General features: G+C 36.5%; 2 protein-coding genes across 12 annotated transcripts in view; one reads left to right on the plus strand and one right to left on the minus strand.

The window, feature by feature from the left end:
- The window catches only part of LOC138180078 (uncharacterized), a 73,773-nt gene extending 66,083 nt beyond the window's left edge, over nt 1-7,690 (plus strand). For 6 of the 9 annotated variants that reach the window (XM_069113529.1, XM_069113532.1, XM_069113533.1 and 3 more), the window contains one exon: nt 423-7,690. In XM_069113529.1, the coding sequence (XP_068969630.1) occupies nt 423-1,627 (1,205 nt within the window). In that variant the 3' untranslated portion in view covers nt 1,628-7,690. The remainder of the gene's footprint in view (nt 1-422) is intronic. The other 3 variants (XR_011173194.1, XR_011173195.1, XM_069113535.1) reach the window with 2 other exon arrangements.
- A 1,081-nt stretch (nt 7,691-8,771) lies between these two features.
- Nucleotides 8,772-26,089, minus strand: part of SCAR (wiskott-Aldrich syndrome protein family member 3 SCAR) — a 33,829-nt gene continuing 16,511 nt past the window's right edge. For 2 of the 3 annotated variants that reach the window (XM_069113562.1, XM_069113561.1), the window contains exons 2-9: nt 15,064-15,395; nt 14,675-14,828; nt 14,107-14,221; nt 13,790-13,822; nt 12,403-12,698; nt 11,882-12,192; nt 11,253-11,681; nt 8,772-11,009 (exon numbers count right to left, since the gene is read on the minus strand). In XM_069113562.1, coding sequence (XP_068969663.1) covers nt 10,828-11,009; nt 11,253-11,681; nt 11,882-12,192; nt 12,403-12,698; nt 13,790-13,822; nt 14,107-14,221; nt 14,675-14,828; nt 15,064-15,337 — 1,794 coding nt within the window. In that variant the 5' untranslated portion in view covers nt 15,338-15,395 and the 3' untranslated portion in view covers nt 8,772-10,827. The remainder of the gene's footprint in view (nt 11,010-11,252; nt 11,682-11,881; nt 12,193-12,402; nt 12,699-13,789; nt 13,823-14,106; nt 14,222-14,674; nt 14,829-15,063; nt 15,396-26,089) is intronic. The other variant, XM_069113563.1, reaches the window with a different exon arrangement.

Raw genomic sequence — 26,089 nt, forward strand, 5'->3', positions numbered from 1 at the left:
GGCTTACATTATCACGTACCATTCTGCTTCGAATACGTTCGATCATGCCGTTATCGTTTGTGGTTGAGAGCATAAGGGGAACGATTGTGGGTAATTTATAGTTACAGAAAAGATTTTGGATGAAATATCGATTAAACGTGCAAGGTATTCGTTGCAACGATATTCAAAATTTAGTAATCATTTGTAATCTCAGAGGGAAAATGCTGACTTTGTGGACCGGGTGTGGGTAAGATTAAATTTTAATAGAAAACTTTGTACGTGTAATTTAAAAGGCATTGGAATTCGTAACAAAATTGTATGTTTCAACGAAAGAAAGAAGAATGCCCAAACGATAAACCTAGCACGATTGTCGTAAATACAAGTTCGAATGCTAGAATTTAGTCAAAGTTTTTGACGATCGAAACGATTGGCGAATGTCACAGAGTCCGCTAAGAGCGTGATGGACGTGCAGCTGCAAGGAGCCTCCGAGGAGCGTGCCTCGTATTACGTGGGTGAGCTCGTGCGACGAAAGAGCGAGGGTAGCGACACGATGCCCTCGAAAACGGCTGCGGCACAGTCGAGAGGCGTACCCTTGAGTCACCGAAGAGTTTCCTTTGACAACAATCAGGAGGCGAATGGCCTGGTGGCTGGCAACGTTGCGGAGAAAATCATTCGTTGCCGAAATAACAAGTGCAGTAACTCGGCCACCTTGGCCGAGGCGAGGAAGACCTACAAAAGCTGTCACAATTGTACCTGCCTGTATTGCTCGAGGGAGTGTAGAAGAGCGCACTGGCAGCGTCATCGGAGAACCTGCTTGCACTCCCGAGCCGGAAGCCTCTGCAAACAGGTGTTATCCTCCGCCAAGGAGGATCCCATCACGCTGAAACACATCTCGGCGTTGGCCAAGCGTGGCTACGCGTTCCACGGCCGTGGAGCCGTCAAGTGTTTCTTCTCGAGTCCAGAAGCGGCGGAGAAATTCATCGCAAACGGTTTCGTCGACTTAGGTGAACCCACGTACGTGCGATGGTCGGATTTGCTGGCCAGAGAGATGGGAGCGGAACTGTACGCCGAGGTGATCAGACTCTGCAAGTCGTACAATCCGGATACGAGGCTGGTGTTGTACGTGGCCGTTTGCGTGGTCAGCGAGGTGCCAACCAGTGGAGCGGTAAAATGGGAACGACAGTTGGTATCCAGATGCGCGAAAATCCACTTAGACTCGGCAAACAGGCATCACACGTCTTCGTCATCCGCCTCGCCGCAGGGTAGGCAACAGTCCACGTCTCCCTGCAACATCACCCGAGAGATGGAGTCCCCGGAGATGCTGGTGCTTACCTCGCTGCCAGGCAATAACGGCCAGAACACACCCAGGAAAATCCGAGAAATCAGTTTCACCAACATCCAGAGACAACTGAAACTAAGGGGCGTGTCACTCAGGAGGCACTTTCCGCAGGTTTACAGGAAGCTCCGTGCCTACGTGGATGGTACCGTGGATAAGTTCGCTCCGGTTACCATCTATCCGAGAGACCAGGCATCTGGTAAAAGTTTCATGTGCATCATCATGCTCGGTGTAGAACCTGAGCGCCTTCAGCTGCTTCCCACAGATTCCTCTAGGGTTAGAACCGTTGACATTAGCGTCGAGGAGGAATGAACGCCGAATAGAAGCTCTTAAGTACTCGCTTGTGCGATTCTTTTTTTTACTAAATTAGTAGGAATAATCTTTTGCAGGCTACGATAGACGTGCGTGCAAGACGCGAGGAATATTTCGAGCTTCGTCTTCGAGTTTATACCCTTCGATGAAAGGAAAATACATGTAGCAGTCGCGAAACTGTGAGAGAAATAGCTGAAGGAAGCTCGTGGAATTCGATAGGAAATTGAACGAAAGTAAATCGTCTTTCGTGAAAAGATGCCGATTAGGATGGTCTTTCGGGTGAAGATGATTTACCAAATCGAGGACACGTCGAGGTGCTTGATATTCCACGATATTTCGTGTGAAGCAACGAACAAAATAACGTAGAAAAAATTAGACTATACGTTGCCAAACACTCTCGCCTTGATTCAGTTTTTCAGATAGATCTAATTGTGTATTTATAGTTTCTGATTAAAGCTCGTCGGGTACGCGTTACAATCGTTGGAGATGTTAGTTTACGCGTCATTTCGAAGATCAGGGACTATATATCGTAATTTCCATACGATGTCTGCTCGATTAATCATCGTAGATCGACAAACATTCATTTCCGTGGACACTTAACGAGCGTGTTGTAATCAACATGTATCAGTTTCATCCGCGAATCTTATTCGTGGATCTTAGAGTACCTATCTCTGATTGCTTCGATATATCAAAAAATAAAAATCTCCTCGATTTGGTTGTTATTCTGTCAGATGTTTATTAGCAACTATATCGATTGTCGAACGAATCAACGAGCGATCTTGATAGAACAACGGTTCCTATCGATATTTCGATATCAAACTACAGTGGGATATACTGGAACGAACGTTATTGATTCCGAAATTGGTTTCTTATAGCTTTTATTCGTTCTAGCATCTATGCATAATACATCGCTGAAATATGTATGTACACGTATCTAGGAACAGTCCATTCCAAACTCTCAGTCTCGAGCATAATTACCATTTAATACAACGATGTAAACAGGAGAAATATAATACAAAAGCATTAAAGCGTAAAAATAGCATAAAATTAATTTATTCAACTTTTATGTACACTGTGCATTTGAATTTGAAAGGGATTAACAACAATATCTCCTTAGCTTAAGTTTAAGGTATGAAAAATCCTTGATAAAAGCACGCATTTCGTTGTGATATCGACGATTTTTAGCGATAAACACTCTTCGTTGTAGCATAGCCCACTGCATTCTTCGGAAAACTTTAAATTTCTTTCTTTTTCCATCCAGGTTTCACGGAAAAATGTGAAATTAACGTAAAATTAACGTAAAATCTTGCTGCATTATAATTAGAGAATTCTAATTATTCGTCTAATCTGTAAAAAGGATGCTATTCAAACGCTCTACGTTCGACACGTCGTTTTCGAAAGTAATGACGAGAAGTATCTTGTTGTCCTTTCGTTCGATTTAATGTAGTTACAGTTGTATTTTTTGAATTTTATCATATATATTATATATAAAGATTAAATCTCTCTCCGCGGTGCAGTCAGACTGTCTCGATTGTGATTCAAGAAGATGCTCTTCGAATTGATGGATCTCGAGTCAAGCTGAACGCATCGACGATATAAAAAAGGCAAATGTAGATTGTGGAAGAGATTTTCGCAGTTTAATAGCTCCTTGTGGAAGATCCTCTAAAAATCCCAAGTTTCAAAAGTCTGTAAAACCTAACTAGCGACCGATGTCCCTGAAAATAGAGAATTTCTACCGAGTAATCGTCTCGAGCTCAAATCCAATTACTATACCGTTTCCACAGACGCGATCTTTGTGCCAAAGCGTAGACCGTAATAAATTAATAATCTTTCGAATTAAGAAAGTAACCTGCGCGGATCACGATGGCAACAGGAATGAACGTCTGCAGGAAAGAAACATTCTAAGAATCTTGATCTCATGGACTAACTTCGTGGCATCGACGAACTCTCCGTTTAATACTAAACTCGCGTTTTTATCTTTTCAACGAGATAAGGTCGGGATACCAGTTTTACTTTTACGAAATTTCCTACATATTTTCTACATTTTCACGTAATGTCAGTGAAATTCGTTTTGCGACAAATAAACTTAATAAAGTAGCAAAATCGGACTGTCAAGGGAAACGATAATAGTGCCAACGTTAAAGTCACGAATACACGATGGTCGAATATATCTTGATTAGAGATGAAATTTTTATTTCATCGGTGAAACTATTAATTTACACGAAACCCTTGTAAATTACTCTGGTGATTAATTCCAACAGATATGCCAACGATAATAATTAGAGATGGCTGGATCAATGTTTGTTCTGCTGGCCATAATCTCAAATTAAAAGGATCCTAAACGTAATTTGTAGTGCCAATGATAGAATCTCTTGCAATATCATCGTGAGAGAAATTTCCAAATGCGCGTGATAAAATCTCAGAGATATTACTCTTCTAGCCATACCGCATTTTAACAAAGATAAATTGTAAAAATCATTTTTACAATTTGATGTAGTATCTATTACATTCGAAGAATATCATCATGAAATATCACATATTTTGCTTTGTTTTGGATTATGATTACCTATGTTAAGGACATCGCTGTATTTTACTTTTCAGATATGCGTAATTAACAACCAGAGTATGTTTTAAGAAACGTATTTCATTCAAGTTGCCACAAGATGATCAAACGAATATTAAGTACATGATATTTGATTAGAAGTGAAATGTCTAATTATCTCTTTAATGAAACGATACTATTCTTGTAAGAGACTAAAGTTGAACTGTTTCGTATAACAATGTAAGTTTTTTCAAAGCTACTTTTCTCTTGAAACAATCGGTGAAATTAATATCTGTTCAAATTATATCCATTGATAACGTCATAGATACGTATACGTATAAATATGTATATCCAGTTCTTTATCTAGTTAGAATTTTTTACTTGCAAAATTTATTTATTATGTCTTCTAATAAGCAGATATCATTTAAATTGTATTGTTAGTGCTGCAAAATATAGTAGCTATATAATTTAACAATCAAATACATATGTAATGTACAATAATTGCAAATTCTATTTTATAACGTTTGAACCTTATTGCTTAAAAAATTTCCTATCGAGAAAATCGTGATTTCACTTAAGTAGATATTAGTAATTCCGATTGTATTGAAAATAAATAGTATTTGGAGAAAGTTATATTTGATATATGTATACTGTAAAATTATTGAACTCTTGCCTTATATATTTTCACGTATCCCTTATGGCAAAAGAGACAACTAGGTACTCTACTTTTGATAAATCGCTGCTAATATTTAGCACACGAGATATCTATCTCATAATTACATTACTCTCGTCGAAATAATGTAGATGCTACGTATTTATAATATAACATATATGTTTATATATATATATATATATACATTCATTTTAACATTAGTATAAATCATTAATCACATGACACGTTAATTAAATCAAAAGACACACCTCAATAGTAATAATAATAATTGCAAATAAAAATCTTCTTTAACAAAGATATAAAGAGTCGACTATTCACATTTTTATAAGATATAATGCTTTCTCGGGTACTTGTATAAAGTATAATATAGTAACTACATATTGTGCAATAACAGCTACTCATAGAAATATACGCTCACCGTGTACATGTAACAAATTCAATATATATTTATGAAATTACTAAATATACATACATATATATTTATATATCTAACTAACAGCAACATTTGAAAAATAGCAATAAAAGGAACGAGTAATGTTTTTTAAGAATCATGTTTAGAAGAAAGATATTGATAGGTAAAGAAAGATTTATTCACATATTGTACGCTGTATAAAATGTTTTTTTATGAGATAAATAGGAACTAGAATTAGTAACTTCCCTTGGAGAGTGACTGAAAGTATTATACTTTCTAATTTATTGTTTATAGTATAACATTATGACCTTAACGTTGACTGATGAGTGTCAATTTTTACTCTATATTTCAATACAAAAAGAAGTTCAATTTGAATAATTTTCACAGACCAATATTTCGTTTAAATAGCAGCAACTTGTATGACGTAAATTTCTTAAAGTGATATTTCATAACAACAGATACGGAGAATTGTTAAAGTGCTTAGATCGAAGAAAGATATAAACAGGGAGGAATGCTGCCCTGAATACCTAAGTATCTATGTACTTGGTATTCCCTTAATTGTGCTAAATTGTTGGAAAATAAAAGTTCACTGATAGTAACTAAATGAAACTGTGACAGTGAGCGATCTCCTATCTGAGAACTGCCTCGGCGAACAACAAATCTAGCCATTTCGATTCGAATTAAAATGCCTAAAAATTTCATCTTATCTAATAAGTCAACTAAATTATTCATATAGAATAGATTATTTAAAACAGATCGTTCTAATTATCGTTTATAGCTTAATTTGTTTGAACTCTATAAGTTTCACAACATAAATAGATATTTTTGCAATAATTAATGAACTTTTAACTTAATCCTAATTTTAGTTATAAAAGAAATTGGATGTGATTATTATTTTATCGTATTAGACAAGTCGTATTTATCATACATGTTTTAACACACACGGTAGCGCTTTGTATACATACAATAAAACATTTAAATTATTGAAAGAAAATTGATGATGAAAGTTGACATAATCTCTGAACAGACTGAATACTGTTAGCATAGATGACAGAAATAAAGTAGTACAAAATTAATCGTTATGATTAAAATTTAATCAAACATAAAATAATAATTTGATAATCGATAGTTTGTACTTTGTTCTCTTATTGTCATAAACAACTATATGAATTATGACACTTATTTGTTATTTTACGATACTTCGAACAACTCGGTGAAACTATTTTAGCTAGCACCGAGAGTGCAGAAAAAAGTTTCAAATAATCGATGAATTGATCGATTTGTAGTATAATTAATAAACAATGAAGATAGTGTATTAATGCCACGAAAGTTAGTCCGCTGAGTTTTCGATAGTTCCTTTTACCTGTCTGTATTACGACATGCCACGAATGCGATTATTTCGATCGTACATTTAGTATATTTCTAAACTTATTGTTTATCACTTATCGTAGAAGACGCACATTTGTCTTATTCATCGCGTTCTGTGCGCAACGATCTTCTGATATTATGTAACAAAGGGATGATCTAATTTATACGACAAGAGAGAAGGAAGGGAGAGACGGTGATCGCATCTGTACGATCGACAATTTTATGAAAAATCTTTAGAAGTTTTGAATCGCTGATCGATATCCATATTTATATGTAACCTTACCGATTTATATATATTGTCGTAATGATTGACAGGGGCAAGGAAGCGCTCTTGTTCATTCAATTCCTTGCCTTTTATAACAAAAGAAAGAAAAGAAAAAAAAAAAAAAGAAAATGTAACGAGTGTGACAAAAAGTGCTTCAAACTATATTTATCGAAAAGCTGGTGCGGTCAAGTATGTAATAACGTGGGAGAAATTGGAGAAATTTCTTTTTATCCGAATCGATGATACGTTTTTCTTGTCGTTGGCAACTGACTGCTCAATGATCGAACGAGCAATTACGTATGTAGCTCGGGTGTAGTCACTCTAAACGTAACGTTATCGTTTCAACATCTATTTATCGGTGCTACTAATGCCTACCACTGTTTTCGCATCTGCGTATGTCTCAATTTTCCAAATAAAATGTTAATTTTATTATACCTGCCCGTCACTTCATATTTTACGAGATTTTGTGATAATGACTGTTACATTTATATAATTGATAAAAGCAAATACTTTAAAACATAGAGGATCAATAAAATTACATATTCTTACGGTGGTAACTTTTGAATATACCCAAATAGCAATTCAAGTTTTTTTAATAATTGTTTATAGATACGAGATTTTTATTATATTTGTCTATTCGTATGATTTCACTTATCGATAAAGCGTCGTAAGATCTAATTGGTTGCAAATATGTACATGTTTTCAGGTGTATCTTTTATGTCATAATTTTAAGCAATAAGTTCGTCTTTTAACAATTGTTGTTTTTGGTGTTGTAAAAATAAAGATTTAATTTATAAATAAAACCATGTTTCTCCCTCTCTTTCTCTTTCCCTCTCTCTTATTATTAGTTAAGAAAAATAAATTTTCATTTTTTAATAAATAATAAAATCGACGTGAAATGCAGTTCTTCGGATCCAGCGACAAGCAGGGAACGAAAGTAACAGTTATTTCTAAAGTTTGTATAAGAGAAATCATTGTTAAAAAGCTAACTACTGTTTAATTGTGGATAACGAGCAGCAGAATAAACGATTCTTCGATGATTTATCAAAGTTTTTGATTTATTTGGCTCTGTACAGATTTGCTACAAATTTATTATTATTAATAATACCATCGTACAATTTGAATCGTCATAAAGTTATTGTGGTTGAGTTTCTGTTTCACATACTGTTTATCATACATGATGAATGAAATCACTCTTATTGCAATGGGTTTGGAATACGCAAAACTAACGTTTCTATTTATCGTTACTGGGAATTTGTTATTTATTATTTCATCGATAACCAAGAAGGGGAGATAAAGAGCTTAACATTTTACTTTGCACCTTTAAAAAAATTTCAAAGAGTGATGAGCGATTACAAGATTTGTAAGTAGAAACAACAGAAAAGAGGTACACAGAGTACGATTTCAATGTCTCCTTTCATCGTCTAGTAAAGACAAAGATAATTCTCTTAATTAAGCTTTGGAATAACCATCTTATTTAGGTACAACAGCTTCGCAATAGTGTAGTACGCGACATCATCGCGGAAAGCACGATCGACGACATAATAATATACATTCATACAAAGTTGCACGATATTTAAGCTTACAACTGAAACGCTTTCTCATCGTTTCGTCGTGTTACAAAACAATTCTCCATAAATACTGTGTCGTAGTTGGCGAAGTAGCTAAAGGTATATACCTACGGCTAATAGTCTTACGCTTAATAAATTTATATTGCGAATTATATTATCTTTGTGTGTGTGTGTGTGTGTGTGTGTGTGTGTGTGTGTGTGTGTGTGTGTGTGTGTGTGTGTGTGCGTGTGTGGTGTGTGTATGTGTGTGTGGCGCGCGAGAGGTGTATAAACATAGTACAGACTGATCGACTGTTCATTACATTATTAATACTATTATTATTATTATTATTATTATTATCATTTTTGTTATTATTATTTCTATTATATAATGGCGTTTTGACTATATTTTAAATTCATTTGAATGTACACGTATCGTTGCCGGTGAATTATATGCTACATTATTGTGGAGCTATCCAACTTTAGCTCTTAAACCTCGCACACTTTATACATGATAAAACGCTGCTTCTTTTAAAGCTAGCGAAAATTATTAGTAAATATAAATTACTTTTCACGCGGTTCGAGTCAATCGAACATCTTTCGTACATAATAAAAGAAAAAGTGCTAATTCAACCAACTAACCAACTAACAAGAGGCATCTCCTGACTTCAGTCTTTCTTAGACAACGAAGACTTCCTCTTATCTCTTTAAACATTTAGGTAACGTTCGGAAACTAGAAGAATAAAGACAAATTTCCTGAACACTTCTTATCGTTCGAGCGTATAAGATTATACAATAATCTTAACGATCACTATATATGTGTGTGTGTGTGTATGTGCGCGTGTGTTTGTTTGTGTAATGTTTATGTATACATATATATCATATCTTACCAATAGTCATCATATTTCGCCAACATCGATGCAAAATAAATCACAATAATTTTTTCCCTTTTACGCTTAAAATTGGCAACTGTAATCCTCATTGCAACATTAGTATATTATATTCTTCCGCTAAATGCTAAAAAATATGAATCCTCTCACTCATTCGGTAATTACATTGTCCTTACATATTACAAGTAAATAGAGTATTTTGGTTTTCGACACCTCGCTGATAAAAAGGACATTTCATACCTTGCGATATCGCTTTTATTGTGGGCGCGACATGGAAGATCATTTGAAAACGTAGAAAAAATTGGGAAACTTCTGTTTATTACTCTCGTTGTGATAGAGCGCGCATACATATACCTATCTAGTAGACAAGCATACAAAAACATTTAAGATACAGGTATTTTACAGGCTTAAACGCGAAAAGGAGAACAAAAGTATTAGCTTTGAATTTGGTTTAGTTTACGTACAATACACATCTTCAGGAGCAATGCATTATAACACATATAGAACAGTTGCTTGTCTTAGGTAAGGACTTACACATATAGTCATAGCAACATGGACGATCGGGTTTCTGAAATGAAAACTCAAATTTATTTCGTTATATGGTATTGATATTATCATGGAATGTGTCCGAAAGAAATCACTTCCTCTATGATCGACATCGAGCAATGATAGGAAATCGTTTCATGTGCGTATCTTCTTCCTACTCACTGTCCTTTATACTACTCGAGATAATCTGCTGTACGTTCGTTGAATTCTGCTTAAAAATCGGAGAATCGAAAAAAACATGCATTTATATATATTTCGTAAACTTTCATACTTTTATTTGTAACAGTAAAACAAAGTGGAAGCGTCTGTATGTAAAGGAAAAGTGTATTTTATATAGCTCCTCAAAAATAGTCTAAATTTACACGAACTCTTAAACTCTTGTTACATGCACTTTGTAGACTCTCCTTCAATAAATAAAAGATCTCTGCTCTGGCTGACGATTCCTAGAATCGTCTGAGAAAAGCTAAATGTTTCTTTCTATCATAGTCTTTAGATAGATACATGCTATAAATTGAGCTTGTAATTAACGTGGAAACAAATTTCTTTTTATTTAGTTTATACAAAAAAAAAAATTATTAAATATTTGTTCGTGACAAAAAAGAAAATATTTTTGTTAAAGGTGCTAAAATGGTGTATAATAAAAATAACCACTGTTATAATACTACACAGTTATACTTTTAATGATATTACTTATAATAATTCGCGTTTGTGTGCTCTCTTGAACAACGAAATTCGCTGATTTTGTTTCTACTTTCGAATTCAGTGCCTCTTCGTTATACACCAATTACATCAATCATCGGATCATGTTATTTCTATTCGACATCTATGCGCAAACAAAGCGTGTTGCTTGTGCGACGAGCAACAGAATTGGAACTTTCGTTGAAAACGAACGAAACGAAAGAATCGTCAGCCATTTTTCTAGGAGGCAGTTGCGGTAGATGGAAGTGAGCTGGGTCACGCGAGATTCGTTTCCTGCTCGCCCCATCCCTCGCTATCGCATTCGCTCTCCGATGCTGAGTCACTGTCGCTGAACTCGACAGCAACGCGTCGTGCCAATATGGATGCGACATCGTTCAATGCGTTCACACGTTCCACTTCCTTCTGTTCAATCTTCTCTACTTTACGTAATTTTATTCCTGGAAAGACGAATAGATTTTTAATCGTGGTGTGTTCAGAGAAACTGTATTATTAACTTTAATCCTTTTAAATTCAAAGTGTAACGTTATATCGTAAAAGTTTTACTGAAAGATTGTAAGTAAACTAAAATAAAGTTAAATAAATTTAGCATTTAGAACAAATTATATCTATTACAAATCTATCATATAAAACAAGTAATAATGAGTTAATATTGATTATCCGAATGATAATAAGGTAATTACCATCTCTAATTGCTTTAAGTAGATCATTCCGCGGATCGACAAGGGGGATGTTCGGATTAACAGGCTTCCTCAATTGTCCATCCACGATGTTCTTCAAAGGTTTCAGGGGTTTCAATTTGGGTGGGTTAGTTGCTATCATTTTAGCAATATCGCCATTGGTCAATGGCACAGGGGGCGATGGTCCGTTAACAACAGGCGGTGGCGGAGGTGGTGGAGGCGGAGGTGGAATATTACACGGTGGAGAAATAGGTCTAGGTGGTGTGGGATCAGGAGTCGGAGGTGGAGGTGGCAAGTCTTGCGGAGCAGGGTCGGTCTCATCTGTTCCTATTTGTGTCGAATGATTTGGAGGAGTAGGCGTAGAGTGATGACTGGGTAGAGGACTATTCGAGCGACTTCCGTTCCTGTTCAGTAGATGTGACGGTATTGAACCTGAAATAAATAATTAATAAAATAATTAGTTAACAACTTAATAAAAATAAATGTTTGAATCTCGTACTCTTTAATGAAAGTTTAAATGTCTCCAATCTAAAACTTAATTTCAATTGAACCGGTTCGCAACCTCTTCCAAAATTTTCACCTTTTTTCGAAGTGACGGTATACTCGTTGAATATAAATATTAACGTAATTACCATTCATAGGAGGAGAGGATATGGTTTCACCAGGAGGCGGAGGTGGTGGTGGTAGAGTATCTCTACCAGTACTCATCGATCTTCCTCGTGTTGGAGTATTGTTAGCAGAGGCTACAGTAGGTGTCGAATTGCTAGAAGTATTGCTTGGCGGAGCTGGTGGTGGTTGCGATGGTCGTGATCTACCACTTCTGCTTGGAGTACTTTGACCACCAGGACTCTGGTACGTTTCGCTACCCGCTTGCCCTTGACCTGTGCCATAATGTGAGCCGTACAAGTTGTCTTCATAGCCCTGAGCCACGTAATTTGCCACCCTGTTTTCAAAAAGAGAAGAAAAGATCAATTTTCAGAAATATAGAAATCCCATTTTCCAGTGACGCTGTAATATTTCAGTATTGTATGATCTCCACAGTAAAATCATAAATAGCAAGAGAAAGCATTCGGTAAAGATTTTCATGTGTGGAGACAAACAAACTGTTGCATCGATCAAACACTTTTCACGATCATTGTAGAAAATTACGAACCTATAATGATCGGAAGAAGGAGGACTGTACAGATGTTGCTCCTCCGGTGGATAACTTCGTCTAAGTTCAATGCTGTTTGGCCTAGGTGGCCGTGGTTCGGTCATCACCATTCCTAGTAACGATTCATCAGGTATATTGTGAGGTGCTCTGTATTGAACACCTTGCGTTGGCATAATGTACTCGCCATGACCAACGGCTAACTGTCTTTGCCTTTCTCTCGTATTATGCGGTTGCCTTATACGCTTCTTATGCCTGCCACCGCCACCACCACCACCCTCGTTCCGAGGCCTATGAGGCTGTACGGTAAAAATTCTATATTAAATGGCTGCCTTATTGCAGAGTAACAGCAAAAGTGCAAGACAAGCTTAATTTATCAATCAAATATGACTCAACGCTTGATCCAGTATTTGTTTTATTCTACGCTTAAGTTATGGAAGATATTTTATAATCTACTAGCATACTTTCAAGTTTGTTTCAAATTTTTAGAAAAAAAACAGGATCAACCACTGGACATGAGAAGATTTGTAGGAAATAAAAGTAGTGATTTTCTTTATGAAGCTTTGTTACCTATCCAAGAAAATATGATCGATTAAAGCGAAGGTAGATAAAAGAACATTTACTATATATTGTATTAAACATTTTGGATTGAATGTTTTTATACATTTCAGTTGAAGGTTTGAGAAGCTACTTCTAACGTGTCCACAATTTTATTTCCTACAACGTGAAATATGACAAGTCAAAAATAAAAATAATCCTGAAATGATCAGAGATCGTGAGACATCGTATCGATATTACAAGATGGCTGGATGAATGATAATGACAGACTTCTATCGAGTACATCCAAAAGTTGCATGACTGGCACAAAATGACATTACAAAGTGATCGACAAAGTGACATGATTGTGAAACGAACTATTCGACTTTGACAAACAATTTGTCTTACAAAAACAGGGGTGCCAGACAAGGATTCTTCTGCGTAGATTGAACATCGTTTTTAAACCAATAAACTTGCATGTAAAAGAAAGTTATGGAAATGAAAACTTAGAACGAAAATTCTTATTCGAATTTAAAGAAAAGAGAAATAAGAGAGAAAGTCACATAAGAAACAAACGTATCATTCGGTCTACGCAATAAAAAATTCTTTGCCAAGGACGAACATTACAGAACGTGTTTGGTTTAATGTCATTGGCTAATCCTAGCAATGTAAACTACAAACTTTCAAAGCGAGCATCTATCAGCGCAATCTCTATCAGCGCAAAAAGGTCGGTTAATGAAAATCCACAAAGAAGTGAGCTTTATTATGTATGAGTGAGTGGTTGGCGATCGATAATTCATTAGAACTGGATAAGGGTAATAAAAAACTACAAAGATCCAAACCATCGACTTGCCTCTCTGAACGGTTCGGCATATTCAGACTCGGTCTATAACGAAGGGGACATTTTCAATCGTTAGAATCGCATGTATGTTAGCATATAGAAGTAGAAAAATAACTATTGTATCGTGTTACAGCGCACCTCGAAAAGTGTTAGTTAATCCATATACATAATATATCTTGCTTATATTTTCCATAAGTACTAAAAGAATAACATAATTCAAGAACAATCTCATCTTGTGTCTAAGAACAAAAAAAAAAAAGAAAAATAAAGGAGAAGATCGAGGTGCACGTGTAGATAACAAAGTGGAAAAGAGACAAAAATTTTCTTACCTTTTTCCCTCGATCGTGTAACTTCTTTTCCGTATCCTTCAGCATTTCCTGACTCCAGAGATCGAAGAAATAATTCGGATCTGTGTAAAATTTCAGTCCATCCTTACCGTCCTCCCTAAAATCGACAAAGAATTTTATTCACTTGTATTTTATCTTTTATCTACTGTACAAATTACTTTTGCGTTTTTTGACAAACTAATATTTTACACGAGAATCTGAAGCTCTAATATCGTAATAGGTAAATTTTTTGCGCACATTTCAAGGTGTTTTGTATTTTTTCTACTTACACGGTACCTGCTAGATAAGATAACCAATTAGTTTTGTTTCCCTAAATAAACAAGATAATCAGATATCTTTCTTAGCAATAACAATAAATTTTTCTTCCTATAAGGAGATAATAGGAGTTTTTAATATTTTTTGGGAGCTTTTATACTTTAATACTTTCTAATATTTTTAATTAAACTTAATAAATTTCAAATTGGATCTTAAATAATTCTGGAAATTGTGTTTAATAAAAATTACTTCAAATTCTAATTGTATATTAACATAGTTAAAAAGACTAAAGTACCTATAAACATTAAGTTTATCAAGAGGTGGTGGTGTGTCACATTGATGATAAGTTTCTAACATCGCCGTTGGCATGGTGTCCCTGGAAACAACTTGTTGGTCGAACACCACTGAACTCTTAAACGCTTTCCTCATGTGTATATCTTGTAACGAGACTGGAACGAAAAAATATAACGATAATGCATTTTGCAAATTTACAACAAATATGCAATAATAAATTTCTTACACTGTTTTTTTCTTTTTACACAACATGCCTATACACCGCGTTTTTTAAAGAAAAAAGATATATCTATGTAAATGTATTTTAGTCTATGCTTGGATCACGTCGTTCCTAATACGGTGTTAAAGGATTAATCATAGACTGCCTAATTAATTAGATAATTAACGAACCTTCCTCGACGTTACTGTCAAGCTGAGTAACTTTCACAGCTAGTCGATCTATCCTGGCTTGCAAGGAGTTGGCCCTATCGCTCAATCCATGAGCCTCCCTCGCGAGCTCACCGAACAGATCCTCGGCGTGCCTGGACAGACTAGACAATTGCCTGATCGTGTTGGCCAGCGTGCCATTCGTTACAGCCTCTAACTCCGAGGGCAGAGGAAAATTCTCGGGAATAGTACCGCGTGCGACGAGCACCGGCTCCACTAATCGCTTTGGAAGCGGCATTTTCTTTCCAGTTGCCTTTTACCTTCCCTTCAAAGATCACTCACCGCTTTCTAAAGACCTGCAACAATCACACATTTCAATAACTATGTTTATCTGTTAATTAACTTGAGATTATTTATAGTTGGCGCAAACAAAAATATTCTTCCTTTCATATTTCCTATCCAAAGTCGTAGTATTCAATTTAGAACTAGTAAAGATATAACAATGTAGTCGATAGATTCTTCGATTCATTGAAGGAGCACAAATGTTTGTATCGCGTCAGGAAGAAACGCGCGGATGATCGTGGTTTCGATTCGTGGAACAGTTGGAACGAGCCGGGAAGTAATTTGCAACGGAGTAGGCTCGAGTGCAAAGACGACACTCGACGCTCTTTGCGCGCGAACACATCCTCTCTACAGGTATCGAAAGTCGTTAGCGGAATGAATATTCGATCTTTCTGGGGTTGCACATTAGTGCAACCCATCTAACGCGCTCGCCCAACTTGATCTTTTCATTTTGCAAACCCGGACACCGATCGAACGACGCCGATATCGGCGACGGAACGTGCTTCGATTAATTGAAACACGAGTTAATTGAAATGCTAATGATTCTGAAATCTTGTCGGAAAGTTCGTAATTAAGCATACTGTGTGCACCGGTGATATTTTCGTGTAAACGTTACGGTCAAAGTCGTTAATTTCGCGTCAAATTACCCTTCACCGAGACGACGCGGAAATACCGAGTGAACGGTGTACGAAAATTCCGTTTCCTTTTTCCTCCTTTTGCTTTTTCTTCGTTTCTTTTTCTCCTTCTTCTTCTCCTTCTTCTTCTTCTTCTTCTTCTTTTTGGGAGGAAGACGACGTACGAGCAGATCGTTACAAACGATCGGAAGAGACATTTATCATGAGTTGGATGAGTAATGGAATTGTTATTGCAGGAAATCGTTCTCGTTCCCAGCTGACCACGAGATGTGTTTTACTTCGCTATCGTGAACCATGTTTTGTTTGTTGAGTATACAATTAATAAACTGTGCGTACAAAAATTATAGTTATCCACATGGATTTTTGCTGAATATGTGGCAGGCACTCTTTTAAGAAATTTCTAAACATTCTGTACGTCAATCTTGCGAATCAAAGTATCGTCGCATTTTTCGTATCATGTCCAAATCATCCAATTGAAGTGTACCAATCTCTCGACGTAGTAGTTTCGTGACCGGTATATGTACCTTCCAATCGACTGAACAAATTCTAACGAGTGCAACGACTGCAGCCTCGCCTTGACTCCTTTCCTTTCCTCGCGTGTTCCCCTCTTCGCTATCCCATTGGCCCCGATTAACTTGCCCCGGTTGTTGCCTCTTATCGTTCGCTGCAACTCTCTCAGGGTCAACACGCGACGATAATTAGCAGCTACGGACTGGTCGTGCGTAAGGGGTATTAGCCCTCCGCGCGAACTGTACCAGAAACGGTGAGAAACTCACTGCGTAAATAACGTATTAGACAACTCGTTAGCGTACAACAGACATCTCAGAGATAGAACGCCCGCTTCCTTTTTTCTTTCTCTATAACATGTGATTAAGAGATTAATAGAAAACACGAGGCTGTTATCGAAAGCAAAAATGTTCCATCATACGCGCTGTTTCCGATATGACGCGGCGGGCAAGAAATTGCTTCGAACAAATGATGTTTTAATACTTTTAGCATTTTGTAGTGTTTGTTCCTTTTATTTCTTAAAATTCAAATTCTGTCTAAATCAGCTTTGAAATATCTGGCAGGGTCAATGATACGATCACGGCCAAACGAGCACAGCGATGGATGTACCGCTATTTTTCCATTGATTCCTAATTAGCAATTTAATAAGCATAAGTCAAACGTTTAACACCTAGGTTCGCAGGATGTTGGCTTAGCTGTGGAAAAGATACGACCGTTGTTTCTCAAATCAAGCCGACTTCCAACTTTGAAGGATACTTCTGTTTGTGGTACATTCTATATTTCTGACAAGTGAAATCATTAATTTTTGCAATGGTACTTTTACGAAGTACCTACTTCTAATTAAGAGGGACACGGGAAAACTCGGTTTTATTCACCCCTCGTTAAAAGTCCCTGTACTAACTCTTTGTATCACTTATGAATGTGTAACTGAATAAAAGCCTCGGGTGGCGCATGTAGGGTTGGCCAAGCCCTTCTTTTGCTTCCTGATCCCTTTGTTTTTAGAGATCGTTGCTCGGATACGTTAGACGGAATACCATAACGCCGAGGTTGCTTTAACGATATTCCTTTATCCCTGCGGACTTTCGCTTATCCACGTTCATCTAAGTTTTAATCTAAAACGGTTAAATACGCGCCTTTTTTTGTAGTTCGTGATAGAGAGAAAAGACCTAATTATAAAATAAATAAGACACGGTACCTACATGAGTATTTTGTAAAACATTACATTTTTTTAAACGCACCCTGCATGTAGTATATTATCCTCGTTTCCACTTGACGTGGAAAGTGTAAGAGTTCGTGCGAACGGATCAACAGAAGTATCGTTACTAAGGTTTATGAAACCTTTCGAAAGAAGTCGTGTCGACATGTGGGCCGACATTTACGCCGTACAATTGTATATTATCTCCTGTGAAGAAATAGAAAGTCGCTTGCAATGATTTCTTCTGCTCGAGGTTTCTGTTACGTTCATTTGACTTCATGTGTTGGGTAAAGGTTAGACACGATACAAGCAGAAATTTCACAGATGACTCCTTTAGCTTTATTACATCCATCGAATTATTTATAAGCTCATCGTATCAAAAGAGAAAGCTGCTTAAATTTGGGCAAGTTTTTAAAAAATTGTCATCTGCAAATTTAAAATAGAAAAGAACTTGTATACTCTTTGTCTATAGTAAATAGATATCTTCTACAGCTGAGTAAACCTCGTGGTGTGAGGTTTCAAATTAATAGACGTTTAATGAAAAAAAACCCCTTTCCTTTCATCTAGATTATCTAAATCGCGATAAAAAAAAAGCGTACAAAATGCTAATTAAATATTATGCGATATTAAATGTTGCATTTGCATGAACAGGTTGAAACAAAGAATATATCTATGCGCTATCGCGAATACGTTATAATTACATCGCAAAGAAACCAGTTCTCACTCCGCCTTATCCGTTTTTCACTAGTCCGCAGATTAATCTCGAGATTTTAACGTTCATCGATCCACCCACCCATACGAGCCTGCTCGTTTGCAACGTACATATTAAATCATACGTTTCCCCGATTTCCATCTAAGAAAAGTCTCATCCAATGCTGTTGTACCAGCAAAGTAAATAAATTCCCTGCAATGGTAACCATGGTTTCCTTCGCTCGGCAATGAGCTTGTATGAGTTGAAATATTCGCCGTATTACCGCCATTTATCGTTTCAATCTACCGTTGAAAACCAACAATTTACCTGTTTCGCGTTTTGTGTTTTGTATCGCGGTAAGAATTTCTGTCCTGGCAAATCAACTTTTAAACTTCTTCTGACCATGCTCTGTTTATCGACCTCGTCATTCTATGAAGCAATAACATAGTATCATAATCTTCATTGTGTATATTATCAATCCATTAATTCTATAAACGTGTTCTTCTTTCTAGTCAGATCGTCGAACATTACGCTAAAATCCGGAACACAATGGAACAACGATTCTAACGGAATAGACTATGCTAGATTATACGAGCATAACATGAGTCACCATGTACACCTAAACCCCATTCAACCTTCCAGCCCTGTAGATCTACACTTTATACACGCTCCTACGCGTTCGATGCCAAGTAGTGATTTACTGATTCAGCACGAGCTTAGGCGAGAGCGGGACGACACCAGCACCGTTACCAGCAACGACCGATACATCGTACGGCGACGTTTTCCGTCGAAAACGAATCACGTTCTCATCGATCCACATATAACGAATATACCACCGCGGGAAACGCGCCATTAAAGATTCCACGGGTAATTGCCTAACGACTCTGTCACGACTGATTCTATAGAATTTCCCGCTTCAAAACACTGAAACATAGTGCGTTTCGTGGTAGCACAGTGGTCGAAGAAAGTGAATTATTTGCATAAAGTTTGTGGCAAATTACTGTAGTACGATAAGCGAAATCAACATTATGTTACTTGGCTTTTTTACTTTTTCCTGTTTGAAATTTATTAAGGGATTTCAATAATATATACATGACGATGGTGTCTGCGATAGTATCTATTATACGTAAATTTACGAAATTTGTTAACCATAGTAAAACACAATTGAGTTGAGAACGACTTAAAGAACGTAATCTGAAGTCAATTTCTATTATACTTTACAAATTTAAATTATAGTCTCAATTTTTAGCAGACATAAAGTCACATTTTCAGAAATTTTGTTCTACATTTTTGACTTGTCCATTTCATGAAACATTGTTCCCTTTCTAATCGTATCGTTAATAGCAGTCCTGTATTAAAAATCTCGTGTAAATAAAACATTGTTAAGTTTGAAGGATCTTTTTATTCGTCATAGTATGAAGACCTGTTCATTCAACGACCGCTGAATGAAGCTTTGAGCCAGTACTCGTGATCGTCTTGCGTAAATCGAGCAACATTTAAAGGTCGCTATTACGCTCGTCTATGCTACTACGCTCTTTAGTTAGAGTACTGGGTACAGAGAATTCATCTTCTTCCCCCGATTACTTTGCGAAACACGTTAATCAGCATTGATATGGCGAATAAAGTATCGAAGGATTATGTTTCTAAATGATTTAAGAGGACGAGAATATCGGAAATTTTCCATCAAGATGCATAGTCACACTTTTACGTTTGCATCATTGTGTACGCAACTTATCTCTGACATTAACAGTCATGATAAGTACAGACCTCTTCAATCTGGAAATAAATTCCAAACTTATCGCTGATTTTGTCTTTATAATCTTTAGTATACGAATAATATCATTAAATCGATCGGTTCTGTTCGAAGAATTAATATTACGAAAAATGATTGCACGTGATCTATTCGAAAAGTTAATGAGATCACTTGCTTTATCGTATTAGATACACGAATAAAACTTAAAATACACACGATGCTACTTTATATTCTAAAAATACCATGCGTAAATAGTATTGCGACGTAAAGCCAACTCGTTGCGTACAGCAGGGTAACATTTCACAGAACGTCGAACGAGCAACATCCCATTAACCCGTCAACATCGACGAGGGAACCGCAAGCAATAACTGCGAACTTCATTCTAATTTACTTAACGCGCATTAGCAAGTGGTGACGACTCGTTCGTCGAATAATCGTGTCCACGCTTGGTCCGATCCATTCTGGCTCGCACGTGTGCTCATACGAAAAGCAAACCTGCACATGCTGTCCATATGCTTGAACAGACACGCGTGCAAAAGAGTACATACGTTTTGTAAATGCGCTCGTTTTCGACACAACAGCGATGTAATGCTCTTGCGAGCGCACTCTCGCTTCTGCAGTTCGCATTCGTCTATGCGCATTGTACATCCGCTCATATCGATCGGCAATGGATTTACCGTCCTGGATATACCGTTACGATTATTGACGATCAGTATGGGTGTGTACTTGAACAGTGTCTGATACACTAAGTATTCATGATGAGTCGATAAATATTGTTATCTAAAATAATTCACCTTCCTTGTTGACTGTATCAAAGAATATTTTAGATCAAATATCATATTATTTAATGTATCATATCTTCCCGTTAATTCCAAACTTCAAAAAAGCAACGAATTGTACATATACGCAAACCAACTCGTATTTCCCCGATATCTCAGACTTCTCCTCATTTACGGAATTCGCGAAACTAGTCCACATATCGAACATATGAAACATATCAAGAAAGCAAAATTTCATAGGGAAGATAAGTAACGGGGCGACGTATTGGGACGCCTCGAATCCGTTTGTGAGAGGGTTCCACAAGGTGTTTGCTCGCTCGGCGACGGTTGGGTATACGACAAATAGCAGCGCGACTCAATTATTCGAGGAAGAAGGTGACACGACAGAAGCTTGAGGAATGCCAGTCGAAGCGGGGAAGCGAGGAACTTCAAACGTGTGTGCGCATATGCACCAACGATATCCTCGTGAATTCGATTCGAGGCACGCGTGTTGGCTGACTGATATTGCAAAATCGCTGCACGTTACTTATTAGCATAAACTCTTTGTTGCCTATGACGCCGATTTACCGGACGCATCTTCTCGTCCCTCGTTACGCATCGATTACATTATGTTATCGTTCGATTTTCCCAGGAAGATTTAACGACTATTCGTGCTCGATTATTCGATGTAAAAGTACACTAAAAATTTCAATTGATGATCAGAAACATTCGAAGACAATGGGATTAACTAGCGGAACATTGCATCCTAGAGAGTAGCAATGGTCAAGTAGCGCGTTCGCAAGTTGATGCAGTTGCACGACCTAAATTTCCTGTTCGTTAAATATTTCACGTTGCAGTGGTGACCGTGTATATACGAAAGGCGATAGTCGACGAAAAGCAGATCCGCTTTTCTTGGCGTTAACGTGCCGACGATCCACCTTGTTTGTCGATAGTGTTGCTCTACCGTGATCAGAGTAAGATAACACATTTCTGACGTTTACAGAAGTCCCTCGGCGCGTGACTACTATCTACTAACATTTCGTCAGACATATTTACGAGCTGTATACCGTACTAGTGACTTCAGAAATTATATACCTTTTCGTGATAATATCTGAAATATTTCATTCCTTGAAACGAAATAACTAGAATAATTCTGCAACAAACAACTTGATGTTGATCTTCTAAACAGATTTACGCTTAAAAAGAATACGTTTATAGACAATGTGTTTCTCATTTGCTTGATATTTTTATTAATGTTTGAATAAATTCACCAAGTAATTTTATGTAATGCGTTCTATATTTCATTTGTTTTCCTCTTTTTTCTACTTTTCCTGTATTACAGTGGTTCCAGTCGATATTTGTACGATGTTTCGAACAATATTACAAGCAGTGACCTTTTCGCAAGATGTAAGAAGTGTGAAAAAAGCTTTATTATGACGTGCGCCAGGCCTGTTCCCAATTCCTAGCACTGACAGCTCTACGTGCTGATGCTATTTGCGCTTGTTCGAAATAATGTTCTCCGGTGGTAACTGGTCACGCGAACAGGCAACGAAAGGTTTCTTCTTACCATGGAAGACATGAATCTGCAGAATATTAATAGGTGCTGTTTACAATACTTCGTAATGCAAAATATATTGCAAATTATATGAAAAAGAACTACCCATTATTAAGAACTGAAATTATTTCATATTTGTATACTAACAATAACGAGTAAATAATGACTACGTTCTTAAGAAAGAAAGCTATTTGCTTTTCTTCGAGCATGAAAACTACATTAATTGAAAAGATCCGTAATACCAACTGTACACGAACCAATTTCAAAATTCTATTCATCAATAGCATCCAAGAAATGTTATATAAGGGAAAATAGGTTACACCGACTTATTCAGTAAAGTAATCCACCTTGATCAAAACTGCCGCACTGTGTATATATTGTACGCTTGCTATGCTTAATTGCAAAATAGGAATTAAACAGAATCGTATCGTTAAATTTATTAAGTTTATGATCTAATAAATGTACTAACAATGGATAATCACATATTTAAGAATACTTATGTTTAAAACTTGTAAACAAGGTATTTGTCCACTTTACATAAAAATAAATTTTATGCAACGAAAGAAAACCTATCAAATAAAAAGCAACCATTCCCATGTTATATAGAAATATAGTATAGATAATATTAGCGCCATCGTATTATTATTGTGCATGTCGATGAACTACATGAAGGTAGTTTCTCGTTATATTCGGGTCACCAATAAAGGAAGGATATGAGTCGTTGAGGTTACCAACGGCAGGTTGAATAAATTATACTGATCATTATGCGTCAGAAGAGCGACGTGCAGATCGTTCAATGAAGTATTCACACATTTCACTTGCATGTATATTCCCGCGAAGATGAAAGGATCGTCAAAACTTCCTGTTTCTTCTTATATAAAGCAAGACTTACTTTTTAATCATCCGTAACAAAATTTGTATTTTCCTGTAAAAACTGAAACTACAATTCATCGCAATTTTTCCTTCTTCGAAAATAAAGATGAAAAGAGAAATGCAACGGTATTTAGCTATACTTCATTTCTATTATACTTTATCTTTGATTTTTATATTTTCTGAATCAACTTTTCCCTTCTCTACCTACTTAGATGTTTTCTGTTGCCAGAGAACATTTTTTAGCAGCAAATAATTTCGAAGGGAGAGCTATTTATTGCACAGATCTAGGACTGAAAGTCAAATATTTGAATTTTGAAAAACTATGAGGACCACGCTAACAAACAATTCCGTTATACCGATGATCTTTCACTCTTCATGTTGCAAGTTCATTATCTTGGACTCCTATGCTTACGCTAAGTGAAAGTCACCTCGCAGAAACATCTGTACTCGGGTTAGTGCACCAAGAAGATGTTTGAAGTGCATGGCTGCCCTTGAGAACAGCAGGTTCTCATTAGCGGTATTTACTCCATTACCAAACGAAAACTTAATTGAATTGAACGCTCAAGCAGCACGTGACTTCTCGACGAACACGAAATTACATTTACTTTTTTAAAATTCCTTCTTTTTAATTTAATTAATAAGTACGTGAAACAGATGTTTGTATCTTACTAAACGTAGGTTGCTTATATAGTTCCCCTGTAACGAAAAATGAGCTCCAATATATTTAAAAATAGGATAATTCAATGATAAGTAAATAAAATAAAATTAAAAAGAGTAAAGACACATGGATACCTGACTCCCATGGCACATGGTGTTATATAGGATAACGTCACATTAATGTCAGGTGAACTTTGCTGCTACTAAATATTCGTTCCTAAGCATTAATTACTGTATATGTGAGTATAGGTCACCCGTTGAAATTTTTTTCTGCTGCAACAGCTCTTTAATTATAATCCGTCGTGAAATGACCTTTTAAAAATGTCGTACGTATACCATTGATGCTTAATTACTTTCGTGTGGAGTTTTCGAGTAATGCTGTTCAAAGTAAGCAGCTAATGAATTAGAGTTTATGAACTAAAAGATAGGAGAGTTTCCTAATAAAAAATTTATTACTAGATAGTTTTTGAAAAACTGCAAAAATTGAAGAGTCACTGTTATACGTGGTTAATTACACAAAACGTGTATAACATTCTGCAATAATAAAGAGTATACATCATCTACAGAAATAAACAAGAGAATAAACCAATTTTGTTACAAAATATTATCCGAATAAAAGAAATTCAATTACTATTTTTAATAGCACACTTCTTTATTCATAGTTTTAAAGCTAACATCAACTACAACCATTTCACCGATAACTCAAGAACGATACAATTTTTCAGTCGATTAATGTCCAACTTTCACGGGCAGGAAATAGGACTAAAGATATTTTCGTCCACCCTAGGCATACGTTAAATTGGTAGAAACGGGTATTGGGGTGTAATGCGTTCGTTCTCTCGATAACGGGACTAGCTACCCCTCTTGCAATAAAAGGGGAGCGAATGACGTCATACGCGCATTCAGGGCTCCCACTAGGGCTAGTAATTGTTCGTCTGTGTTTGCTGTACTTGCTCACGCCCACAATGGACATACACAGAAATCATTCGATTATGTTACACGTGCGTTTATGCCTCCGTTTTATAAATAGCAACATATACAGAGGAACGGTATTACGAGTCGAATAAGAAACTTGAGTAACGCAGAAATAAAAGAACATAATATTCCTGCAGCACTCTTCGTTGTTCACGTAGAAACACCACTTTTCCGCCGATAAAAAAGACTTAGGATCTAGTAATTCGTGAAAAGACCATTTAGAATGGCTTACAAAATATTTTACGCAAGCTAATTTTTATGTATTGATTAACGTTATGTGCTATTCAAATAATCGAAGTTTCTTTAAATGGCGTTCCTTTAAACCTCCCTTAGACTTCGAAACACGTATAAAAAAGACATCACGACCATAGTATCGAAGGAGGCAAGTGTCTCTTTACCGTTTGAGGTGTGCCGTTTGTCGGCTACAATATTGGTAAAACTGGTTGGTAAATTGGATCGAGAACCGGGTGGTCGAATAAGCGTGAAACGGTTTCCCGTCTGATCGTGAGTCACTGTATGTGCCAACCCAAACCGTGCTTTACTGCTCGATAGAATCGAGTCAACCTATTTCGTGTGCCTTACATTTCGCCTACTCTGCTAACACCCTTATCGATCGAATCTACAGTCAACGAAAACAAGTTTTTCTTGTACGCTCATATTTCAATTTTCATAAAGCCTACTTCTTGATTGTTACAAAGGAGTGACTAATGACTATCGATAAATTGACTTCAGTTCTTGTTTTCACTGAAAGCTGCTGTGTGTACTTTCCATTTAAACACTGAAAAATCCCACATGATCACGAATGTATTGGAAGACACTCAATTTCTCCAGTAAATGTCACGCTACATCAAACTCTCAATCTATTCTATGGAGTCTAATTCATTATTTGGGTTAACATACATTTTACGTATTAAGAAATAATGAATTTCTATAACTTTTACAAAACCATTATCAAAACGTTGAATTCCGCCCTTATAGTGATTCGTATCCAAAAAATTAACCACGGCAAGACAGGCATTCGAGTGCTCGAAACCCCAACATGACCCTGCGATTGTACTTCGTCTACCTTCACTAATCCCTTGGTTAAGCGAGCCTGACTCGTGCGTGAA

This window comes from Bombus flavifrons, chromosome 5 (genome assembly GCF_040668555.2).
Source record: "Bombus flavifrons isolate JBK064 chromosome 5, iyBomFlav1_principal, whole genome shotgun sequence".
Taxonomy (NCBI): domain Eukaryota; kingdom Metazoa; phylum Arthropoda; class Insecta; order Hymenoptera; family Apidae; genus Bombus; species Bombus flavifrons.